Raw genomic sequence first — 24,055 nt, 5'->3', positions numbered from 1 at the left:
AGACTGGCACAATGCTGTGCTCGGACCGATTGACTACTTGAGGCTTGTCCTCTTCCGCCCAACTTCCGCCACCTATCCTCTTCATGAACCTACAACACCACATTTACGACTCTCTCATCAACGCCCGCGCACCCGACGTTATCCTCCTCGTCCGAGCGACCAACTGGAGCTCGAACTACCGGCTTCACAGAGTAGTCCTCACCCAAGCCGGCTTCTTCTCGTCGCTTTTCACTGCAGGTTTTGCGGAATCGAGTCGAATAAAGGCGCAACCAGAGGTTACTATTGTTTTCGATGACGCGAATATAACGCGCGCAGGTGTGCCTCACAACTAGAAATACCATTTGACGCTCAATTTCTTGTCCAGCGTTCGAGTTTTGCATTTCGCGACTCTACGGTGGAGGACCACCATTGCATATATCTTCTTCACTTATACCCACCACATCCCACCCGCTGACGACTGCATTCCCCTTCACATCCAATATCGACTCCAGCATTCCTCAGGGGCACCATCCTGCAACTCCACGATTTTTACTGTCTTTGCTCGCGACATCGGTCTATCTTTCCATTCCCCTCGTGGCCGCGCAAGCCTTATCCTCGATTTTGAGCACTATCGGACCTCACACTGTGCTTTCCTACCTGAACTTCGCCCTCGGCAAGGTCATCCCGGCACCAAAACCCAATGAACCTGACTCAGCCGTGGGCTTGGAACACATCGCGGAGGCAATTCCCTCCCAAGATGACGCATCCTCGGCTTACTCGACCGTTAATGAAGACCCGCGGAAGGTTTCTTACTACGGGGCGATCTCCGACAAAATTGGGGAATCAGCAGCATCCTGGTTAGCACGCTGGGCGCCAGACATCCTCGCCTACGAAGAGCGCAAGGCCGGGATTAGAGCCACACCAGCCCCAACCACGCGTCGCCGCGCTAAGTCAGATGCTGCAGTCCCGGATTTCTCAAATGTTCCCGCTATCTGGGACTGTGGGGGCCTGAGCGTGCCGTGGATATGTGCATTGATTTCATCAGACGCATTATTTGTCGAAGGGGAGCGAGGCCGATATGATTTTGCACGGGCTGTTGTTGAATTACGGCGGAGACATGGCCTCGTTCAGGAGGAGGAGGACGCCTGGAAGACGTTATTTGAGGAGGGGATCCATTACTGCCACATGGTTGGTAACTTTACAAGTCCCTTATTTCTCTGACTTTCTCCCAGTCGATGGAAGATGCGATCTTTATATCTAAAGACAGTTCGCCTACAACAAAATTGCCTTATGTCTCTATTGCGGTCCTCCAGGCAGCTCATTGGCAAAGCTCGATACTGCGACAACACATCACTGCCAGGCCAATATCGCCCGTAGCGGAACGACCAGCCCCCGCACCTTCTCCTGGCTCACCCGTTCAGAGGGAGAAGGAACTTGGCATAACTGTAACAACCGCGGAACTTCGTGCGCGGCTAGCCACTTCTGATCCCTCTTTGGACACGAAAGGGCCGTATTATCTTGTTCCAACGGATCAATCCCAACGAATTGGCGACAATGGAAGTAGCGTGCACCCTCCCACTTCCGAGAACAGTAATTCTGTATCTATGGACGAACTGTTTACCACTTCGTTCTCCAATGCCGCATCGGGAGCTTCCTCACCGGCCGCCGTGAGACCGACTGGTCTTGCCCGTGTCTCGAATGGGGAGTCAAATTTCTTTGGCATCCAGGCTCGACGCTACAGTGCAGAAGAATGTGTCGCCGCTGATCCGGAAGGGACAGCTCGTTGGACATTGCAGCCGCCTGTCCGATTCGGCGTTGAATTCTGGGATGCGGAACTGTTGCCTGACAAGGCGAGATTGTACTCGCAAACGATCTGGTGTGGCGGGAGCTTGTTCAACACGTATGTGCAAGTTACGCGCAAGAAGGAGAAGGCCTCAGTGCAGCTCGGCATTTATTTGCATCGGCAGAGCTCGCTGGACGTGCCTGGGGCGAGCGCGCATCGGGGAGATGGCGTGAGAGAGCGAGTGACCAGTCTTGTCGGAACGCACAACCGCGGTCCATCACTTCCCAACTTCAACTCTTCGTCGCAGAGGGATCTCCCAACACGAAGTACAACACCAGTGTCGGTGTCCTCTTCGCTCCCGCATTCGATCAGCTCGTCTGTCTCTTCTACTAGTTCTAGCTCGGCACTTGGTGGTTGCGCAACACTTGCGCCGTCAACACCGACATCACCCTACCGCGATTCGCGACCAGCGGTCTGTGTTTACTTCACGATCAGCTGCGCGAGCGCCACGGGGGCAAGCCAGACACGGTATGCGAGTGCGCCTGACGTGTTTTCTGTGAGCCAGTCGTGGGGGTGGAAGAGCAGCTCGACAAGGACGGATGAGTATATTGATCTCGGGTTTGTGGACGGTGGTGAGAGCGGGATCAGGAGCAGAGAGGTGAGTTTGAGGGCGTGTGTTGTGCTTGGGCTGGTTTAAAGCTATTTGGACTATGGAACATAACTTACCTTGTGCTTGTATTTCTACACTACTGACTTTGAACTCGAAAATCCCCAGACTGAGGAGCGTGGGAATTTGCGGCGCTAGTTTCGCTTGACTCATGCGATGGCCCAACAACTACCTGTTGAATTATGGACGCAAATCCACTGCCTGGCATGTACCGACGACGGATTTGCTGGGCGGGCCCTTTCTCGTGTCTCGAAGGATTGGCGGTCAATATCTGCCCCATTCAAATTCCAGTCTATCGCACTCGTAGGCGCCAGACCCATTCTACGATTTGTTGCTCTCCTGGATGCGACCCCTGAAGCTAACGTCGAGTCGCTGTTTGTTGGCTGTGCGCGTCCCCGGCCATGGCTTACGGAGCGCCTCATACTACAGGAAGAGCGGGCGCGGGGTCTGGTCTTTAGTGAGCGGCTCTTTCCCGAACTTGGCATCTCTCCCGAGACAGAGTGGGTCGGTATAAGCATGGAAGCCATCGAGTCGAGCGTGCAAAGAATATTGACCATTCTGGCCGGGACGCTCGCAACTCTTCATGTGCACGTTTATTACCCCCGCCCAAGCCCACTCTTCTACAAGCTCAAGTTTCCGCGCTTGCGGGTGCTTGTCCTCCACGGGGTATTTGGCATCTCTACTAACATGGGCAGCGTGGACTCTCTCCCAGCGCTGCGATATCTACGGCTAAGCGGCTCGCCGACCCCTGGCCAGACCATCAAGCCGAGCGTATTGCTCAATTTGATTGCGAATGCCGCACCGTGTTTGATCAAGGTCCATTTGACCCAATCAGCACTAAGCGCAGAGTTGAGTGTGGTGACGCGCGATTTGCAGGAGAGCATTGGAGAGGACGACATTGAGAAGGATAGAGAAGGTCATTATCGAGCTGGAAAAGTCAAGGAGCCGATCACCGATGCCGGGTCAGCAAACTGGCCGTGATCGGGGAGGGTTAATTGCGTTGGCATTGGAAGATGGGAGAGTAAAAGTGGTGACGGAACGCAAATGGTGGGTGGACGTTCAGGCGGCACTGATGGAATGGGAGAATGAGATGGAATGAGAGAATTTCCTAATAAAATATGTAAAAGCTTTGTGTTTTTCATGCTTAGTCAAAATACATGTTTACGTAAGATCGAAAGCTTGAGGGTTCCTGAAATGATCTTGATCTGCGGGCCTTCGACCACGACGTTCACTTGACCTCACGCTCCTTCCCTTCGGGGCCCACTCTCCTTCATGTTTACGCCCCCGCCTTCTCCAGGCATTCCGCCAAACAATACCCCTCCCACAACCGCCCCCAATGTCAATGCCAAGCGGCGAATTGGGAGACGGACAAGATGGACAGTCGTCTTGGTCCCTCTGGCGCTTATTTTCATAACCGCGTCTACCCGCTACCTCACTCACCCCGCCGCCTTTGACTGGCTCTCCTCTTCCGAAATATCTTATTTCGACAAGCGCGCAGACACTCCCGCGTTTGCAACTCTCTCTGGCTCAGCGCAGTCGTCTGCCCCGCCACCCGCCCCGACTGGCCCACCGTCGCAACAAACAGTACCTGTTGTGCCTACCTCTCCTACCCTTCCGGCTCCGTTCCCTCAACCATTCGACACGGCCCTCAGCCAGAACTTTTCAACTATCTCATGTTTCAATTTCTTCCAGAACATGACCAACACCGTCCCCTTCAGATCCTGCAGGGCATTCTCACTTCTCTTGCAGTCGTCTAACGCGTTCATTGGGGTCAGTTTTGGCCCTCGTCATATTTACTCTTTTTTTCTAAATGTCATGATCACAGGCACAGTCGGATTTAAGCCGTCTAAATACTCTGGTCTGGGGGACATGCAACACGGAACCCACAGCAGACGCCTGTGCAGCGAATATGGCCTGGTTTTCTGCCAATCTGGCATCAGCGTGTGCCATTGACCTGAAGGATAGGAATAGCATGGCTGTCAACACGCAAACTGGTGCGTCATTTTCCTTTGGCATAACAACGTCTTGGCTCATTTCTTTCCAGCCCTAGATGCCTATGGTGTGATGCGCAGTGCGGGCTGTCTAATTGACCCTACGACCAACAGCTACTGCTATCTCAACGCGGTCCACAACTCGAATCCGTCCGATACGTTCTTCTACTCCCTCCCCCTCGGTATACGCGTCCCCAACAACACCATCGCATCTTGCTCCGCATGTACCAAGAGCTTGATGACACTATACTATACCGCGGTAGGCAACTCATCGACAACCCCGGCGTTGGCGCATCTCAAAGAAGCATACCCCAATGCCGCCAAGATTGCCGTTGCTGATTGTGGAACATCCTATGCAACACTCGCAACGGCTCATTCGGGAGCTGAGTCGTTAAGGCTACGTCTATGGCCTGGAATTCTGCTCCTCGTGGGTATTGCCTCTGCCATGGCAGCGTTACCTTGATCTGCATACACACTTGTTACCTTTCGCACCTGCAGCTTACAGTGCTCCTTTTCCCCGCCCCGTTTGTTACTCTTTCTTGCTCTCTTTTGCTCTCGGGATTTTAGGGTTGTACCGCACAGTTCATCAGTTCTCGGGCGGGGAAAGTTGCTTTATTCTTCTTCTCTTTGCGCTGTTTTTACCTTGCTGTGGATTGCTTTTTTTCCCTATTTTTTCCAGTTATTTATCCACTATTTGCGACTTTGGCCGGATTTCTACACACCTCCCCGCTACCTATTGCCACACCCCACATAACTACTGTTTAGAATTACTAGGCCACGCCGCCGCACGTGGAAAGAGGCTGGAGACGACGATCTGCATGATTCATTCGATCATCTAACTCTATGCTTCGTCCACATGATGATGTGCAATGGCAAGATGGGGGGGCGCAGTTACCCTTCATGGATACGCTTTTGTTGTCGATGGTACTGAGCGGATCTCTGCGCCACAAATTGAAAAGAGTCTGAATCAAGACCAACACTGTTGGTCGATTTGGGGTGCAAAGAAAGAACCGGTGCAGCGGCGGCCGGCACCGCAAGTACTAGTAGAGACTAGTAGTGCATGTGGAGGCGATCCCGAAAAATGCTAAGCTGCTTGGTGGTAGCGTCATACACATGATTGCAAAATGCTTGCGATTCATGGCTAGGCCATACCTTAACTTGGTCGGACGCACTCGTTATCAAGGATTCAAAAAGATCCTTGGAACATAATACTAGTAGCTCTGGAGGTTAAAGGTGGATGTAGAAGCGCCCAGGAGAAGAAAACAGTAAGAAAGTGCGATCTTGGATGATGCTGCCTTGATCACGTCGACTGATGCGTTTCGGCAGTAGAAATTAAACCTCCGAGCGGGAGCGCCAGTGTGTGGTCATGCATAAAGAGTTTTGAGAGTTTGGGCCAAAGAAAGTGAGGTTCGATGGCAACTTGAATATCATCACGTGCGTCAAAATGATGCGCTTGAGCTGTTTCATTCTGAGTGATTATGAGTATGCTAGCTGCAGGAACTTTCGATCACGATTATTGTACTTGGAATATGCTATAATGTCTTGCCAACACTTTGTCTATGGCCCACCGAACGGTCCGTACTATTCGAATGACGCGTGGATATTCGCAAATGAGTCGGAGTAGTCGTGTTAGCATTGAAGGTCTTGGCGACCACCGCAAATGAGACCAGCTTTCTACGAAGTCGGCAGGTAGAGACCTCCAGCGATCGAAGTCCTCGAAGTGGACGACCCTTTCCAATCGCGAACACTGCGCAGCAAGCTGCTTTTTGGTAAGCCGATCTCTGAGCTGCCGAAGCAACTCCAATGCTTTCTGTGCAGTTAACCGCGAGCCAATATTGGGGTGCGTCATCCCATCTAGAAGCGGGGCAAGGAGATGGATTTGAGGCGTCAGATGCTGTTCACAGCATCAGGGCATGGATAAACGGGCCAAGTGAGGCAAATGATACCTGAAAGTGAGTGCAGAAGAAAATTCCCAGCGTGCCGACGTCAAACGCGAAGGGATTATACAGGTACTCTCCTTGCCATAGGTCAGGTGGAACATCGTAAGCACCTGCGAAGGAAGCTTCCCAAGGAAAACGACAATCTTCCAACGCCACATCTTCAGGGAGAGCGACAGAGTAGCCGAAATCCAGCCAGCCGTATCGGAGAAAGTTTTCGCTTTGCAAACGTAGCCGATTTTCTGGTTGAGATGAAATACTCGCTCCAGATGGCGATACATGGTTGACAAACTGATTATGGGAAGCCAGGTCCTTTCCACCGGTTATAGCCACCCTGAAGACGTGAAATTGCTCTACACGCACCCTATGAACGATCCTGTGCTGATGAAGGAATACCACTCCTTCGAGGCTTTCCTCCACAAAGTCTAATAAGCATTTCACAGAAGCAAACCAGGCGTTGCAGCCATAGGCTGCGCCCCATCTATCATACCATGAGTTTATGAGTATATTTCTGTGCATTCAAGGCTCACCGTGGCATTACTAAGAGCCAATGATTATCGAATGGGATGAGGTCGAGATTCGGGACAAGTCCCGGGATAAATTCGCCCGTCAGTCGTTGGTGCGTCATGACCCTTTGAAGACTACGATGCTCTTGAGAACCATCTCGAATTAATTTGACCACCAAGTGTCGCTGCTGAGAGTCATTTACATAGACAGCAAGCCCCTGAAAACATCGTGAGCTTGGTGGGATTCGTAGCTCAGGCGATAACTTTCCATAGACGTAGCTTCGAACTGCATTCAAGTTTAGTTGTAGGCTCGAATGGGAAGAGTCAAGACATACGGAGGGTACACTGTCGTCGGTATTATCAACTTGCGAAACGTTGTCGAAAGTAGCATAAGGGTAGCCCTCATTCAAGTTCCCCGGCATTCCACGAGGTTTGGACTCAAAAGATGATGTGCCTACTTCAGAAATGTCGTATAGTTGGAAGCCATGCGTTTGAAGAAATCCGTCTTTTGCGCGCCAAAAAGCTAAACGAGCTTTGAGGTCAACGTTGAATGGGTTGTCTTGGTCAACAGCGAAAAAGATCTAGCATGTATTATTATTACGAGGATGGGAGAGTGAGAGCCAGTCATACTGGCACCAGGGGGTCGTAGGGCATTCTTATCCTGGCCAGCCCGTCGTAGGCAGTTGTGGGTGTGTGTGGGCGTGTCAACAAGAGTGACCACACTGGCACGTGATCGCCCAGACAGCTGACAGCTGAGGCGAATTTGGGCCACGTTTTTTTTTGTCAAGTACATTCAATTGCTGAGATGATGGTCAGGCTGACCGGGGTAGCCTTTGCGCTCGGTGGTGTGGGGGTATACAGACAGAGATTCGGAACCGTGTCCGAATCAGTTCAATGAGTCATGTTTTCAACGTTGCATGCAGCGAAACCGCTGTGTTATTCAGAGTCAAAGGACAAAACACGACAAGAAGAAGTATTACAAGTGGTGGGACAGCTGAGAGAGACTTATTCAAACAGTTCCGTGTACCTGACCTCCGACAAACACGCGTAGACGACGTCCTCGGTATGGGGAATGGGGGCTTTGCACGTATAGTACATTCCCCCTTTGTAAGTCGGTTTTACTGTGCTAGTAGTTGACGACATCGGCCCAGTCTTGAGATAAACGGTCTTTCCCTTCGGTAAAGGGATCGTTTTGTTCCCATCGGAAGTAGGATAGATATAGTTCCAAGGTCGTGATAGGACATACGACCGTTTGACCTGAATGAGTTAATGACCGGTATTGACAATGATACTGTACATGTTGGTTCAAGATCACTCACTTCCAAGTTGTCTTCCTCACGAACGACCAAATCAGATCTGGAAACCCTACTGGAGGATTCTGGGCCTTGTACCTCCCAATCATGGGTCTTCTTGAAGCGCACCATGAAAAAAGCGATCTCGGGGGGGATATCAAGATCCTGATTTTGAGTCGATAAGTGCCAGTGTAAGATATGTAGCCACATACGGATTGTCGAGTTCGGTCATAATCTGCGCGATGAATCCAAACTTTAAGTTTCGGTTTGTCGTCTGGGTTTACAGTGATTGTGGTCCGATTGCCCGTTTTGGGGTCGGTGTAGGAGAAATCAAGAGGTTTTTTGTTTTTGAGCGTGAACAGTATTGTTTCCTAGCAGCAGTGTGATTATAGTGACTCGAGAGAGAGACCAGGCACACCTGTTTCTCCGCGGCATTGAGCCTAGCAACTTTTTCCTTTGCAAGCGTAAGGGCCTGGGGAGTTGCTGAAGCCATTGTTCACTAGTGACGGTTGGGTGCTGCGTTTTCGCCCACAGCTTCGCAATATTTATATCCCGAGGCTTCGAGGGACCCACAGATGGGCGCGTGGGTAAATTCGGTCGAATTAAAGCGAGGAACACGGCCGCATTGCAACTTTCTCAGTCTTTCTGCCAATCATGATTCTGAAAAGGATAGCGTTGCAAATCCAGGGTGAAGATGAGGTGGTCATCTGCCCATCTTGCTTCTGCGCTTCTATCTTGGTGCTGTTGAGGTTCTGGAGCCCAGTTCCGATACACGTCTGAGAGTTTCCTCTCGGCTCGAAGTGTGTGTGCAGCCTGATGTCGAAGATTTGGAACCAGAAGAAGAATGGAGTGACCAGAAAGCGAAGATTGCATAAATGAACGATGAGGATTCAGAATTCTCCAGTAAAAACGAGCCGAAGGACGCCCACAAACGTTGTCGTTTGAATTGAAGATGTTGATACGTTTCTGATCTTCTGACTCCCAAGCATCCAACAAGTATCTCTATAACTTCACTGCAGTGCTTGTACCCTAGTTTTGCGCCTATGACAATTGATGATAGGACACGAAGGCGGGAATATTACGACGACTGACTCGTTAACCTCCCACCGATCATGGAGTCATTAAAAGAGCTAAGCGCGTGTTTTTATCTTGAGCTTGAAGTGATATTTCCAGAAGAGCGGATGAAGAGGCGGAATCTTGCCCAGGATCGGCCAAGGAGAACGTGGCAGATACTCATTATGTAGCTTGATATCGAAAGTAACGGTATGTAGCTGGCGCAAAAACTGTGTTTTGTCATCAGCGAAAATTAAAGAGGACGGAATTGCGGCGTACTATGGTCGGAGATCATCTCTTTTCATGCTCAGCCGAATTTTTGTACAAAACACATTGAGGCCTTGCGCCAACCGTCATTCAACGTCGAACATCAATGTTGCGAAGGAATTCGACAAACGGTTCTCAAAGTCATACTTGAGAGATGCTCACAGCTCGAAGGGTGCCGCCAGCTTTTCATGGACAGTGTACATAATGAGGTTCTGCATCAAGGTCAGAGAGAACCCGACTAGAAGGCCAGTACCACTCTGCAGCAGGGTCGCGTTGTGGCTCGAAAAGAAAAAGAGGGACACGACTGGTTCGTAGCGGCCGGAAGAGATATATCGGAATGGGTATTTGGAGCTATTGAAGGATTAACACCCAAGTTGCACTGAGGCATTCGATGATTTACGAGCGAATACATCAACAAGATTGGGACATGACTGCTGCCACTATATCGTTCTTGAAGCCTGAGCTTTAGGCGCGGAAGAGTAACTGTGGGTTAAGTGAGCTAGTACAGTTTGGCCGGACATGCAATGGGAGCTGGAGGTAGTTGAAGAGGGAAGAGATGCTGCGATCGGGGTTTGAAACTTTGATTTCAGATTTGGCTTCTTTTCAACCACCTTGCGGCTCGAAAATCCACACACCTTTGCAGTCAACTCGCCGTCCTATGAAGTCCGAACTGGCGTCGATATACGGTTCACTTTCTGCTCGCAGCTAATCCACTTGGTTCTTCACTTGTGGTCAATATTAGGCAGGGTCCGCAAATATTAGAGCCACAACCCACCGTTGATTCTACAAACAAGAGAAGAGTACCGCGACACCTCTTGGACGAGCTTCAAATCGTCAAAGCGATGAAGGCGAAAGCCCTTGTGTGAAACAGACAACAAATTGTTGCAAGGCCGCTTCTTACCAGCGCGGGAATTGTCGGGTTAGGAGCCCTGAGATGACTGGTGAAGGACCTGCTGGATAGTGGATCGATAATTGTCGCTTTTTGGTCTCAAGTGCGTCGATGGTTCACTTGCCATTCCGCAGCTGACACTCCCTTGTAGCGACGTGCAGCTGCCTCACAGGCCCAACTGCTTTACTTTGTCGACAGGCGTCGCAAACTTGACTTCATGATTGTTCAATGTTGGTCCGACCTCGTCTTTTGGGCGCCCTACTCTGGCTTTTCATGTTCTGGTGTGCTGGCGGACATTCCTGGCTGGCAGACGTCGGGTTGTCGAAATTCAAGTCTCTCTCAAGCGCGACAAGATTAGCATTGGAATGCGCCCACTAGCCTAGCAAACAAAGTGCTGGTTTCTGTTGATGCTCTTGCTTGTCACGTGCTTGATTTTTGACAAAAACGTAGAGCTTGAAGATATTCGGGAACGCAGAGACAGATGCATATTCCAAGTCAATTAGAGGGCCCGCAAAAGTTTCATTTTCAATCACTGAAGCGCTTTGTGGTTCTGTGAAATTATCGATCACTGGCATCGAGTGTTTGCAGCGGTACTTCTTCACCTTCGGAATGCTGGTGGATGCCTGTGGTCATCATTTGCCTTGCATTCGTCTCTCAGGACTTGCCTTGTCGAAGGTTAATGGCCTCAAAGGTGGCTATTTCAACATGTTTCCATCGTCTTCTGCCCTCTTCTTGGGTGTGGTTCGCTCGTGGTGAGTCGGCTTCGGCGACCGTTTCGTCGCCTGGTTTTTACCATCTCCCAGAAAGAAGTATGGGCTGTGTGTTGTTTGAGTCGTATGCCAACATCGAGGACAGTGCGCGATTCAAAAGCAGAGCGCTTAACGGCAGAGTGACCCACATATAAATGCATAACTCGCGCAGTTTCTTTATTCGCCTTTCCTCTTCCTCCCACTATTCTGACTTTGTCCTCATTTCCATGGCCTCCACAGCCGGCCCCGTTCATCCCTTCGCGCCTCTCACTCCTTCACCTTTAACTGTTTGCCGCTACGAGCTGCCTCCGCCTCCAGATTTCCCCTCGTTCACCCTCATCATCACCCAAAGGCCAAACAACGACGTACTTGTGTTTCCTTGGACCCCAATCGAATACGTGCCCCGCGAATCGAAGCTCAATGCCGTTCAGGTAAAGCATTTGTGGACAATCACTCCCATCGCCTTCTTACGTGACATCCTTCTCTTTGTCTCGCAGAAACTGCCTCCGCCTGCGACGCAGCCGATTCACACATCCACAACCACGCTCCATGCCTTGTTGAGATTCTTCCGAGTGCGTTTTGTTTGACTACATTTCCTGTGCTGATACGCATCTTCCAGCGCTACATCGCCAGTATTGTCAAAAAAGTAACACAGAAACTCGTGTCCGTCGAGCGCAAATGAAACCACCTCCAACACTGTCTGCTTGCTTTGAGGTACGCTTTAGCGTCGGCCACCCTCTTGAATACTTACTGGCTGCAGAATGTGCAAAATCTACCCTATTATTGATAGCACCCTGCTTATCTAACTTGTCTATCTTCTTGCTTCCAAAACTCGCGGATGGAGCCCCCAATAATCCACGTATTGTACAATAAACCAAAGTCAAATCTCAACCTGTGTAGTATCGTTGCAGTGAAACCCGAATATAGCTAGTGCAGTTTTCACCGCAATTGGGGACTATTTGGACTCTCGAGACATCAAATGGGCAGGGAATGTGTCTGCATGGTCTGGAGGAGAATGAGGCCAGTCGAGCGATTGACCAGTCGGCTTATGTAAGGGATCACTCTTCTTCTGGAGGACCACCATCGGGCAGCCAGTTTGGTGAATAATGTGCCAAAGCATATACGTAGTGCGTTGCAGTCATATGTCTTCATAGGCAACGACTCATTGCATCTTCCAAACCAGGATAAGATGTTGTTCTTTCGCAATCTGAACTTTTTTCCTCCGAAGATTTTGTCTAAGACTTTGGCGCTCGAGCGCCACAGACACGCCGGTGGAGCGAGAGCTGACACCCGTTTGGCTGCATTTGCGGATTGGTTTACATCCGGTCTCAGTTTCTGGTTTAAATATCCTACGCCAAGCCCTAAGGAATCAGCCCGATCCTCCACTTTTTCGTTCAGCAGTGTCGTTCCACGCAGATGCATTCTGCTCGTGTCGTACGAGGGCCACGACACGATGAACCCAACACTGGTACTCGAACAACGTTTAAGGTCGAATGGTATGCTGCTATTTCGATTTCCCTTTTTCGCTGCTTATCACCTGCGTCCAGTTCTCTTCTCTGCTCGAGAGGCAAGGCGGAACACAACATACCAAGGCTGTTGTCGTTTTGGTGCTCGTTCCTGGGGAAGGGTTTGCAACCCTCGCGCTCCCTTGTCGTGGGCCCCAGGCTTGTCGTCTTGCGGGAAGCGGACTACTAAGCGCGCGTCTTCAAAATTCAAAAGGTGGCATCGAGGTTGATGATAAAGAGTGTCATTGCTGGTCGATGGTGAGTTGGTTGTTCAAACGATTTCGCACCACTTAGTTCTTCTTAGGCGTCAGGTCGTTTCGAAACGTTGCTTTTTTTTCGATGGCAGCAGCGCGCGTCTGGCAAGCGTGCGCAGCTCGGGTTGTGGCAGACTTGTGCGAGCTTGAAAGTCTCAATTCGGTGCCAAACGAGAGGCAGTCGGCAAGCACCATCGAGGAATTGCACGTTTTCACTCGATATTGCTGTTGCCGCAGTGACACTTGCAGATGATGCGCCTGAGGATGAGGCACCAACGGGAGACGTTCCGGCGCTGCTTCAGATGGGTTCTGATGCTTTGAGAGCAGGCAATGGTCTTGAGTTGGGCGGGCCCAAGACTGTTGTCGCTCTGGTTTTATTTCCTGGGGAAGGGTTTGCAACCCTCGCGCTCCCTTGTCGTGGGCCCCGGGCTTGTCGTTCATGCTGGCAGTGGACTACTAAGCGCGCGTCTATGAAAACAAAAGGTGGCAAAGTGGTGAGCGGGGATGGGTTATTTCAGGTGAGTGTTGCCAAATGCCCATCACCAGAGGTTAATTTTTCGGTTCCAGTTATCAAGCACCTCAAGCCACTTCAAGCACACCTCAAGTAATTCTCAAATCCTCCAGTCTCGCCGAGTGTCGCGCGGCCGTCATGCTTCAAGCATCTCCCAAGACTTTGTCCGAGGCACCACTGAGAGACGTCCCAGCGCTGACTCGGGCTGGTCCGGGGAGTTGCTCGAGCTGATCGTCTTCGCACATTCAACTGTCAAGAAACCGCAAAATTCTACTTCAAAGTTCAACGAGTTCGAGGGTTTTTCTCGCGGGTTTGTAGCCAGATTTCTTCAGATTAGCGACGAGAGACGTCCCGTTGCCGACTTGAATAAGTTTGGGTGCGGCCTTGCGGGAGAACTAGGTGCTGTTGGGGCTTTTTTTGCTCATCATGTCGCGGAAGGTCCGGACCGGGGCAGCAGCGGACGTCTCGCGGGCCGTCTCGGGCCGGTCAGACCGGGGCGTGGTCCAAGCTCAATCGTCGCAGCAGTGGCCGGTTCAAGCGGGGCGGGATACGGCATGCTCAAGACTGCTGTGTTCTGGTGCCCGTCCTGGGGAAGGGCTAGCAACCCTCGCGCTCCCTTGCCGTGGGCCCCAGGCTTGTAGCCCATTCGTGGGTGACTAAGCGCGCGTTAATCATGCACTGGTCAATCTCTGGGTCTGGCACAGCGAAATGGTGCGCACTTTAATAGCTTTTCTTGATCCTCGACTGATGTTTACCTCGAGGTGCCACCCTCGCCTTGCCTTGCTGGCCGATGGTGAGTTGATTCTCTCAATCATTTTTGCAACACTTGGTCAGTCTTAGGCGTCAGGTCGTTTCGCGACATTGCTTTTCGTGATGACAGCAGCAAGTCCGGCAAGCCTGCGCAGCTTGGGTTGTGGCGGATTTGTGCGAGCTTGGATGTGTTAAATCGATGCCATAGAGAGACAATCACTGGGAGTTCAGAATGTTTCATAGCAAGGGTAGGAACACGTTCCATGCCTAGTTTGGAGGAGAAACGGTTTAGCTACAACTCTGCTGTAGTAACTCTTGCCGAAAAATAAAAGAGCACGTCCTTGCAACGATCCGACGACACAACCACCAAGCATTTTTAAGGCCACAAATGGTCAAGACAGGTCGTTTGTTCATTCAATACTACTAATACAGATTGGGGTTGAGCAAGAGTATATACACTTTGTGGATTACGTGGGGCACAATTTTGGGGTCGTGCAATGCCCCAACCACGGTTCTAGAAGTAAGTAGGTAAGATGTACACGTTGAATAGCAGGCAGGCAGGCAGGCAGAGTAGGGTGTTATGTGCGATAGGTAATTTCTGCAACCAATAAGCACCGACCGCAGTCGTGGTGAGCCAAGTATACCTCAAAGTAAGCAGTCAAAAGCAGTTTCGTTGGGTGTTTCTTTTGTGTTCATGGTTGTGGGATGGGGACAGGCTTTTTGATTTTATTGACCATGTTGGTGATGCAGCGCTACCAAGTATTTTCAGTATACGGAACGGGGCCGGAGGAGGACGCACCTGGAGGAATTTCAGCAAGGAAGTGAATGGGTTCGTCTTGGGAGGGGGAGTCGCAGTTGGACGAGTCACAGGACGAGGCGATTCCTGTTGAACAAAGAGATAAGCTGGGTAGAAGGTGACTCTCGCCGCCTAGTTTACCTGAACTGCAAGGAGCCTCGATTTGCGCGGGATATACTCGATGGGGGTCCACGGAATCACGAGCACGTCGTTGTTGGGGTGTTGGGTAAGGACGAGGGTGAACGAAGGGAGCGTTGGCGGCGGATACAGCTCGTAGCGGTGAGCAGTTAAGGGAGAACGAGTGAGGGGGGCAAAGGGCTGAATGGGGCTAGTTCTGGAGGCCATAGAAATGAAGATAAGGAAGAAGTGGTGAGAGGAAGGAATAAAGACCCCTGGGTTTATATACATACGGTCACTCTGCCGTTAGGCGCGCTCTTTTTGGATTGCGCGCTATCCTCCTTGACCTCTCATGCTGCAACACAAAACCCAGACTCCCTGAGGATGAAGCACTGCGTGCAAAAGAACAATATTTTATGCAGCGAAACCTGAAGCGGACCGCAGTCAAGAAAACGCAGAAGACGACCGTCAAGAGGTAGCTTTCAACACAATCGTCCTCCCAATTACAAGTCTCCATAAGCAAGTTCTAGCCGCTCGGTGACCATGAACCCGGAGTAGCACGCAGGATTAAGGGATAGCGCAAATGCGAGCGAAAAGCAATCTTGTCGACGACTAATTTCCAGAACCAACGTGTTTCATCATTTGCAGACTTGTACTGGCGCTTATGCGCGGCAAATGGAGCCCAGATATGCACTTGCTAGTCTCCAGGTCCTCTATTTCTTCAATCCGCAAGCAGTTCTTCGCCCCCGTCAAATTCCGTGACGCGAAGCGTAACAAGCATCATCTGAACCAGCATGTTCTTCGCAAGCGCGAATCCAATGGACATCTTGTCGCAACTGTGAGAGGCCTGAACATCGACAACCCGACGATTGCCCGCCAGAAATGTCTGCCAGCACTCCTCAAGAATGAGAGGCAGGTATAGCTCGCGCAAAAGACTATGTTGACCAGCAACCAAGATTCTCGCCATGTTTGCCTATGCATGTCGCCGAAAGCAAAAAAAATTGAGCTTGTTTACGACCCCACAACGACTGGGATGACTATAAGGGTATGCCCAATTAGTTTTGTTAACCGCAAGCGAAAACAAGCCACACACCACAATTCCCAACAAAACGACGGAGCCGACGGTCTCTAAATGTCTGAGTCGACCCCGCCAACCTCTCCAGGTTCATAATCCTAGATTTTAAACGTTCGGTCCAACCTCGACATTCAAATATCCAGCCGTTGAGGCGTTTCAACCCGGATTTTTCGTCTAGACGAGGAGCCCCTCCCTCTCAGCGGAACTGCAGCGCTATGTGTCCATATAGCGGGCCAAGGCGTGTAGCTTTCGTCGCTATCCATCCAAGCTAAGTTTGTTGTCGCAGTGGAGGGGGAGACTCGCTCTCACAAAATTTGAAGTTAGTGGACAATGCGCAAATGCGACCAGCAAGGACTGGAATGATCATGGCCGGCACCAGCCGCCTGTGCGAGACGGGGCAGGTGCACAAGCTGAAAAGTCGTGTGGGCGATGGTCGTTGAAAGGAGAGACCGGCAGCCCACAAAATCAACCACCGCCGATCGCGGCAACTCCTCCACCAAAACTCCTCGTCAACAACATTAGCCGTCTAACCTCCCTCATAGGCTGGCTGATTTCTACACTCTGACTCGGGAGACAACGCCAACTCTAGGGGAACATGGGGGCCATGCCCACAACATGGCTATCTTCTCGTGGACTCGGACAGACCTAGGATTTCGGCTTATATTTTGTGAGGCTCTATCTATTCTTCAAGCTTCAAATACTCGTCAAATTGCATGATCATTCTCCGCAAACAGTCTCGGGCCTCTCAAGTGGCGACCCCTCCTCCACTTCAAGCTTTCCTCATGCCCGAATCTGCATACCGACCATTCAAACTCCATCCGGACCATCTAGGCAACCGTCCGAGTCTGTCTATGCATGTCGACCACTAGTCCGGTCACTGGAAGAGAAATTTGAAACTCACATCCCGTAGCAGCGAGCTTGTTGTTCTGTGATTGAAGCCGGCATAAAACGACGACAGATTCCGGCTCTGGGTGGGACACAACAGCGAATCTGAGGCTCAAGGTCGATTGCGAACCATATCCCATCTCTCCTCCACCATGCACTTCACCATCCGCCCCATTCCCCAACTAACTACTCCGCCTGGCTTTGGTTGAGAACGAGCCACGCTAAAAAACGCGACGGCCTGGGTAAACAAGAAAAGCACCCACAGAAAGATTTCCCTATCTGCCATGTATCTCGCATTTCGTCATTTGGCTCCCAAACCTCCCATTGTCATCAGGCAAAGGGCATCTGGAACAGTCTCTACAATTGAGAAGTCTCTGTGAGATCAACAGTCGCAAAGTTGGTCCCCAAATGGACGTCAATATACGTTTCCTTTTGTCGTCTTTTGACTCGTGTAGACAAACACTGAACGTATCTCATTGGTGTTAATCTCTGCAAAGTTTACTTGAATCGTCGCGGTCACCTGATTTTAATGAAACCACCTTCACCTGATAATAATGGGTCTTGAGTCTCTTGAATGCACAAAATCTATATATTGTCGAGGGTGGAGCTATGGATAAACCTACTATACAGACATGTACTGCGCCATCGACGGCTTCTTAGTCTTCAACCGTTGTTCGAGCTTGTCAAACTCGCTCAGCGCAATCTCCTCCTCCTGGTCTAGCACCTGCTCGACGCCCTTTACCTCCGGAATATAATGCATCAGCATCCTTTCAATACCCGACTTGAGCGTGACCGTGCTGGAATCGCACCCTCTGCAGCTGCCCTTCAGTTTGACCTTGACCAACGCATCTCCCTCCTGGTCAAAGCCGCGGTACTCAATATCCCCGCCATCCTCCATGATTGCTGGTCTGACGCGCGTCTCGAGCAGCTCCTTGATCATTGCCACCGTTTCCGAGTCGGTGTCTAATATCCTCGTGTCTTGTGGGCCCGCGTTTGCCCTGTCCTCTTCGCTTCTGAATAACGCCTGCCCAGAGGAGAAGTGCTCCATGAGAAGGGCGTATATTTCGGGCTTGATTACACTCCATGTGTTTTCAGAGTCTTTAGAGACCGTGACAAAGTCGGGCCCGTAGAAGACGGCTGTCACGCCGTCAATGCCCATCAGACGGATGGCCAGCGGGGAGCTCAGTGCCGAACGGGTGTCGAGGAATTCAGCAGTGCCGGAGGGACCCATAACGTCCACACCAGGAAGGAACTTGACGGAGTCGGAATTGGGGGTCGATTCTGTTTGGATGAACATCGAACGAGCTGTGGAGAATGGGTCAGAGTGCGGCCTGGGTAGAGGTAACGGGCTGCTCACTAAGCAGAGGAAGTTTGCTAGTTGATGCTTGTGGTCGTAGTATTGACGACCCAGTTGATAGCGTGGAGCCCTTCGCAGTAGCTGCCCGTCTTGCTGACGAGGATATGGACCGACAGTGAATCAGAGAACGCTGGGACGCTCTTGCAGCACGGAGCAGCGACATGATGGTCCGGAAACAAGAAATTTAGTCACTTACCAATTCGGGTAACGCCGACGTCATGTTGTCTCCGGACTTTACACCCGCTCCATTCGTCTTGCTGGCCCTTTCCACTTGGCTTGTCTGGTGCCTATGGAGTTTCTTCCGTCCACGAGATCAACACTCTTTGCGTTCTGTCGCGATTGTTGTCCTCGGGGACATCGGGCGGAGTCCACGCATGATGTACCACGCTGAAAGCTTTGCCCAGCACGACTTTTACACCGACGTGATATGCTATGGCGGCTCGAGGCCAATACCCTCCCTCACCCGCGCAAATCTCGACATTCGATACCTTCCTGAGCCGCCACGTTGGCTGACCGCGCTACCCTTCCTGCTTTCGGCACCATGCAAAGTCGCGTTGCAAGTCTTCGCAGTTTTCTTGAAGCTGTTTGCAACACCGAATCCGCCAGAGTTTATCCTGGTTCAGGTGCGTGTTAACCCCAAACCAGGCAATCATAGTGATACGACTGGTTAATAGAATCCGCCCAGTATACCTACCCTCGCGATCGTCTGGCTTGTTGCGCATATGCGAGGCAGTAAAGTCATCATCGACTGGCACAATCTCGGCTACAGTATTCTCGCGATGCGCTTTCCGAAGCAGGGCGAAAGACATCCACTTGTAAGGGTTGCAAAATGGTACGGATTTCTCCCTGTTCATCCTGGACTTTCCGACACATGATAGGTTTGAGAGGACGTTTGGACGCTCGGCGTATGCCCATCTATTTGTAACGCGAGCAATGCGAGATCATTTAGTGAAGGAATGGGACCTCCAGTATGTCTCTTCCTTTTTTGCCTTGACTTGCTTCTAACGATTCAGAGGTGTAAAAGTAGTTCTTCACGACCGCCCTCCGAAGCGATTCCATCGGACCACTCCACAAGGAATTCATGAGGTCGGCCCAAGCAAGACAAACTCGTCATCTCCACTAATAACCTGTAGCTCTTCATAAAACTGAACGAATCACTGTCCCGGGAACCGTCTCTCAAGGGGTTTCTGACCACGTCAGAACCTCCGTACTCTAGCGCGTTCACTGCAAGTAATGCATCACCTTCCGATCCACACTTATCCAATACTCCGCCACCACCGAGCAGCGCCATTAATCCGATCTATTCAGAGGTTGACGCGCCTTTCTTGCGAGACGACCGGCCAGCGCTGGTAGTATCGAGCACCTCCTGGACGGCGGATGAAGACTTCGGAATCCTCCTCGACGCTTTAACCAAATATGAAGCCCGCGCCAGGACAACCCGGAAACTCCCGAAGCTACTGGTCGTCGTGACCGGCAAAGGCCCCCTGCGAGAACACTACATGGCCACTGTTGCCTCTCTTCAAAAAAAACAAAAATGGCAGCATGTGCGCTGCATTAGTCTGTGGCTGGAGCCAGCAGACTACCCGGTGCTGCTCGGCGGGGCGGACCTGGGCGTGTGTCTTCATGCGAGCTCGTCGGGGCTTGATCTTCCGATGAAGGTTGTGGACATGTTTGGCTGTGAGCTGCCGGTTTGTGCGTTGAGGTTTGGCTGGTGAGTCATGATAAGATAAGATAAGATGCGTAATCTCATTGATGGGATAGCTTGGACGAGCTTGTGAAGGAGGGCGTCAACGGGCTTGTATTCGACGATGCGGACCAGCTGGCTGAGCAGATGGAGGTATGTTCACTCTAGGTTCTTACTTATTGACATTGATTTTCTTTCTTAGACGCTACTCGGTGGTTTCCCTCAATGTCCCAGGCTAGACTCACTACGCGCCAACTTGACACCCACCTCAGATGTTGCGCGTTCACCTCCACACGCCCCCGAAGAAGTCTGGGAACCGTGGGATGACCATTGGGCACGGGTTGTACGACCAATTATCCTGCGGGATGTCCGGGCAAACGAAGGATAGTCTAAGTACATATATGCCAAAAAAATCACGCTGTCGTCGAATGCGCCGTCATGGCGAGCGTCTCTATCCTTCCGCGACCTTTGCACTCCTTCTGAAGCAAGTCGTTGATGACACGGAACTGGCCTGGGTCGATCAGTAGCACGGCTGCCCACTCAGTTTCCCCTGTTTCTTCCGACTCGACTGTCTCTGCACCAGACACAATCTGATCATGGAGGCGAGTGCTGTCGGCAGTGGGGAGGATGACGCGAATTCTCATTCTGGAGCGTTGGATTGGCAGTGTCGAGTCGGTTTGGAGTTGTTTGATGCAGGCAGAGACCTTGTTTAGATAAGATAAGATTACACACAGGCTGCAGAAAACGAGTACCTGGCTCTTTGCTGTTTTATCGGGCTTGACGCTGAAGCCTGCTTCCGTCATTGCTTTCTCGATCATGCCTACGGGATACGGTGTGTGTGTAGACGGGTCCTCGCATTTCTCTGCAACAAGAGTCGCAATTTCCCGGCGAAGCGCGCCGAGGTCGTGATCGCGCTCTTTTTCGTTGATTTGCACTTCACCTTTCTTCAGGATCTGTGGAGGGTAAGTGGAGAGTGGAAGGACAGAATAAAATAAGACCTCTTTGACGATCTCGTTCACATCCGACTTGCCAAACGCCTTCTGGAGGTCATTCGTCTTCGCAACCTCGCCTTTCGACACGTTGATGAAGACGTTGGCGATTTGCAGCACGTCGTCGAGGCTTGTTTCGCTGTTGAACCAGTTACTCGGAGATGGGAGCCAAAAAGCTGGTCGCTTACACGCCTGTCCGCCATTCTTGGACCTTATTTTTGTAGCATGCGATCTGTGCGTTGCTCGTCATTGTTATCGTTTGTGGTGGAGATACACACACCTCAAAGCGCTTCCCGCCTTTCTTTAATCGCACAATCGAGACATTAGTCAGTCTGCAGCGCGGGGCTTAGCCAAGTCTGCTGTGTTTGGGACGGCCGCGCACCTGATCTGGTTAGAGGGCTGCTGGATCTTGGACATCGTGGGGGTTCAGAGAGGAAAGTAATAGTCGAATCACAAGCGGGAGCGAGAAATCTGAGTTATGTAGCCGCCGATCAGTGACCGCCGAGCCATCTTGCCGTGCTGTGTCTTGTCAAAACTCTCCACACAACGGCCACCATCTCTTCAGCGGGCGTCTACCCAGAGCATTCTGGTCTCTTCAACCCTTCCTCCTCTCCCCGCGATATCCTCGGCCACCTCAAGTCGTCATCATGAAGGGTCTCACGAAGTCGATTAAACGGTACTGAACCGCTCGTGTGGGCAAAAACACTGCTGCGGCTCTCGCTGACGGTGTTTCAGAACGCCGTTCAATGTTACGAGCAAGCTGGGAATGTCGAAGAGTGCGTGTCTGGCCCCACTGATGCCGCTGTGATCTGAACAACTCACTCGCCATCCAGAATCGAATGACCCCGAATTCGACGACTACCAGCGACACTTCAGCACGATGGAGAAGGCGGTGGAGAAATTCCTGAAGGACACCAAGTCATTCACCGACGCGATAAACAGTACCTCTATCCCGTCCTCCTCGCTGCTTTTTTTCGCTGAAACAGAAGCCAGGCTTGTTCACGTCTGGTGCCGGGTTCGCGACGCATTTCTCGACCCTCTTTCACCCAATTGCGGGCGAGTATGACCTGATTGGGAAGCACCCTGACGCGGGGCACACGATTCGGGCTGTGAGCAAATATGAAACAGCGATGGAGGAGCTGCGGTCGGCGGTGGGACCCGAGCTTGAGTTGATCGAGAGCAGGGTTGTGGGTCCCATGAAGGATTTCCAGGTCGTGATGAAGACCATTCGCAAGACGATCACTAAACGGGATCATAAGGTGCGTAATGGGTTAATTAGCGCCTAACATGGCTGATGAGGTGTAGCTTGTGGACTACGATCGTTTCAACAACTCGTTGACCAAGCTGCGGGACAAGAAGGAGAAGTCGTTGAGTGATGAGAAGAATTTATTCAAGGTGTGTGGATATCGTGTTTGGAACAGTGGAGGCTAACTGGTTTTCCAGCTTGAACAAGACTTTGAACTCGCCACTAACGAATACGACTATCTAAACAACGCCCTCAAGAATGATCTTCCGCGCTTCATGACATTGTCGACCCAGTTCATCGACCCACTCTTCTCTTCGTTCTACTACATGCAGTAAGTGTCTGTGTGCCCTACATTAGGGTTTGTAGTGACGGGCATAGATTAAACATTTTCTACGTCATCCACGAGAAAATGAACAGCTTTGCGGATGAGAACAAATTCGATATTTCAAATGTCCCTGGCTCGCAAATAGCGGGCGAGTACGAGGAGAAACGGACAGATGCGTGGAGCACTATCGAGGATCTGAACATTGTGAAGCGGATTATTTCAACTTGCAAGTCCACCTCCTCTATCTTCTTTATCTCACAACTCATGTACCTCGCAGCAAAAATGGTCCAGGCAAACAGGGCCAACGGAGGCGGCAGTACGCTCAGTCGGTCAGCAACGACTTCGTCGGCAACTTCTTCGCTTGCCCCGCCGGGGTCACGTGGTCTCGGAAGGATGTCATCAACGGGTTCTTTCAAGAAAGTGCCCCCGCCAATTCCTGGTTCTTCCTCAGCTTCCTCGATGGCTGCTGCTGCACCACCGCCGTACACGCCTGCTGCTGCTGTTGCTGCGACTAAACGCGCACCTCCGCCGCCGCCGCCCCTCAAACCCAAACCCAAGGTTGTGCCAAGGGTTCAGTATGTTGTGGCGTTATACGACTACGCGGCGCAAGCAGATGGTGACTTGTCGTTCAACACGGGCGACAGGATAGAGGTTGTAGAGCGGGGGAAGAGCGCGGAGGACTGGTGGACGGGGAGACTGAATGGCGTGCAGGGCGTGTTCCCAGGTGAGTATCATCCTACCCTTGCGGAGAGAGAGAGAGGCTGATTTAGGCGTCTATGTAGGTAATTATGTGCAGGATGCGTGAGCCTTATTTGAATACGGAACGGAGGTTAAAGGGTGTATGTACCAATTTTTTCTCTTCTTTCGAAGACTTCAACACGAGATACCGCCGAAGGGGTTCCTTCACATTCTTGCGTGATGAGATGAGAACGACAAGAAGCTTGGATGCATCGGTGGTCCATAACGATTGAAATGCTCTTCCGGCAGGTGATTCCAGAATGAGGTGGTTCGCGACTGAAGATTCCTCAGACGCTGGGCCTGCCGTATTGTGTGTCGGCATCACTTGGATTTCCGTTACCATTTGTTGGCCAGCAGTCTATCCTTGCAGTAGAACGCGGGAGGAATGACGCGCCGACGCTAAGTACCTATGATAAAGCATGTCAAGAATAACGCGATGCTCTACTCGAACTTTGAACAGACGTTGCTCGCGTCTCCCCAATCCATTTCAAGCACTACACAACAAGCGCGCTCTAGCTTCTACAGTAGGTAAGCTTTTGGATGATTGTGCCTTGACGAACGACTGACATCAGTTTCAGAATGAGGATCCAGCGCTCAGCGACCAGACAGTGCGCGACCACCCGGTTCCCTGTCTTTTCTTAGGATCACTGCACTTTGCCGATCTACCCAGCGCTGGGGTTTCTGATGCAGATTCCAGACCTAGCGCCAAA

At 51.3% G+C, this 24,055-nt stretch overlaps 8 protein-coding genes across 8 annotated transcripts; 5 read left to right on the top strand and 3 right to left on the bottom strand.

Moving 5' to 3' along the window:
• Positions 1-44: 44 nt before the first annotated feature.
• Positions 45-2,459, top strand: MIND_00437900 (BTB domain-containing protein; the record flags this gene model as incomplete). The annotated part of the gene is made up of 3 exons (XM_037361194.1): positions 45-315; positions 365-1,167; positions 1,212-2,459. The coding sequence occupies 3 exons, from the start codon at positions 45-47 to the stop codon at positions 2,457-2,459; spliced, it is 2,322 nt and encodes a 773-aa protein (XP_037221486.1).
• A 126-nt stretch (positions 2,460-2,585) lies between these two features.
• On the top strand, positions 2,586-3,410 carry MIND_00437800 (uncharacterized protein; the record flags this gene model as incomplete). Its single annotated transcript, XM_037361193.1, has 1 exon — positions 2,586-3,410. One exon carries the CDS (start codon positions 2,586-2,588, stop codon positions 3,408-3,410), a length of 825 nt encoding a protein of 274 aa, XP_037221485.1.
• Positions 3,411-3,701: 291 nt separating this feature from the next.
• MIND_00437700 (uncharacterized protein) lies at positions 3,702-4,883 on the top strand (the record flags this gene model as incomplete). The annotated part of the gene is made up of 3 exons (XM_037361192.1): positions 3,702-4,199; positions 4,255-4,423; positions 4,474-4,883. The coding sequence occupies 3 exons, from the start codon at positions 3,702-3,704 to the stop codon at positions 4,881-4,883; spliced, it is 1,077 nt and encodes a 358-aa protein (XP_037221484.1).
• A 1,050-nt stretch (positions 4,884-5,933) lies between these two features.
• MIND_00437600 (uncharacterized protein) lies at positions 5,934-8,648 on the bottom strand (the record flags this gene model as incomplete). Its single annotated transcript, XM_037361191.1, has 10 exons — positions 5,934-6,314; positions 6,367-6,669; positions 6,721-6,838; positions 6,888-7,081; positions 7,199-7,444; positions 7,494-7,615; positions 7,907-8,120; positions 8,183-8,320; positions 8,368-8,526; positions 8,574-8,648. 10 exons carry the CDS (start codon positions 8,646-8,648, stop codon positions 5,934-5,936), a joined length of 1,950 nt encoding a protein of 649 aa, XP_037221483.1.
• An 8,980-nt stretch (positions 8,649-17,628) lies between these two features.
• MIND_00437500 (uncharacterized protein) lies at positions 17,629-18,538 on the bottom strand (the record flags this gene model as incomplete). The annotated part of the gene is made up of 2 exons (XM_037361190.1): positions 18,364-18,538; positions 17,629-18,311 (listed from the first exon to the last, which is right to left on the bottom strand). The coding sequence occupies exons 1-2, from the start codon at positions 18,524-18,526 to the stop codon at positions 17,629-17,631; spliced, it is 846 nt and encodes a 281-aa protein (XP_037221482.1). The 5' UTR covers positions 18,527-18,538.
• A 43-nt stretch (positions 18,539-18,581) lies between these two features.
• Positions 18,582-20,435, top strand: MIND_00437400 (Chitobiosyldiphosphodolichol beta-mannosyltransferase; the record flags this gene model as incomplete). Its single annotated transcript, XM_037361189.1, has 7 exons — positions 18,582-18,986; positions 19,038-19,195; positions 19,242-19,331; positions 19,377-19,449; positions 19,497-20,074; positions 20,125-20,200; positions 20,250-20,435. The coding sequence occupies 7 exons, from the start codon at positions 18,582-18,584 to the stop codon at positions 20,433-20,435; spliced, it is 1,566 nt and encodes a 521-aa protein (XP_037221481.1).
• A 25-nt stretch (positions 20,436-20,460) lies between these two features.
• On the bottom strand, positions 20,461-21,453 carry MIND_00437300 (Shwachman-bodian-diamond syndrome protein; the record flags this gene model as incomplete). The annotated part of the gene is made up of 6 exons (XM_037361188.1): positions 20,461-20,751; positions 20,800-21,000; positions 21,046-21,175; positions 21,225-21,268; positions 21,317-21,368; positions 21,419-21,453. The coding sequence occupies 6 exons, from the start codon at positions 21,451-21,453 to the stop codon at positions 20,461-20,463; spliced, it is 753 nt and encodes a 250-aa protein (XP_037221480.1).
• A 107-nt stretch (positions 21,454-21,560) lies between these two features.
• Positions 21,561-23,412, top strand: MIND_00437200 (Bar adaptor protein; the record flags this gene model as incomplete). Its single annotated transcript, XM_037361187.1, has 8 exons — positions 21,561-21,712; positions 21,772-21,812; positions 21,870-21,977; positions 22,030-22,295; positions 22,342-22,431; positions 22,480-22,613; positions 22,661-23,331; positions 23,390-23,412. Exons 1-8 carry the CDS (start codon positions 21,684-21,686, stop codon positions 23,410-23,412), a joined length of 1,362 nt encoding a protein of 453 aa, XP_037221479.1. The 5' UTR covers positions 21,561-21,683.
• Positions 23,413-24,055: the final 643 nt, after the last annotated feature.

The sequence above is a fragment of the Mycena indigotica genome, assembly GCF_014461135.1.
Source record: "Mycena indigotica strain 171206Taipei chromosome Unknown Mind.scaff0004, whole genome shotgun sequence".
In the NCBI taxonomy this organism is placed as follows: Eukaryota; Fungi; Basidiomycota; class Agaricomycetes; order Agaricales; family Mycenaceae; genus Mycena; species Mycena indigotica.
Note: the sequence above shows the minus strand (reverse complement) of the source record. Positions and strands in the feature narration are given on the sequence as shown.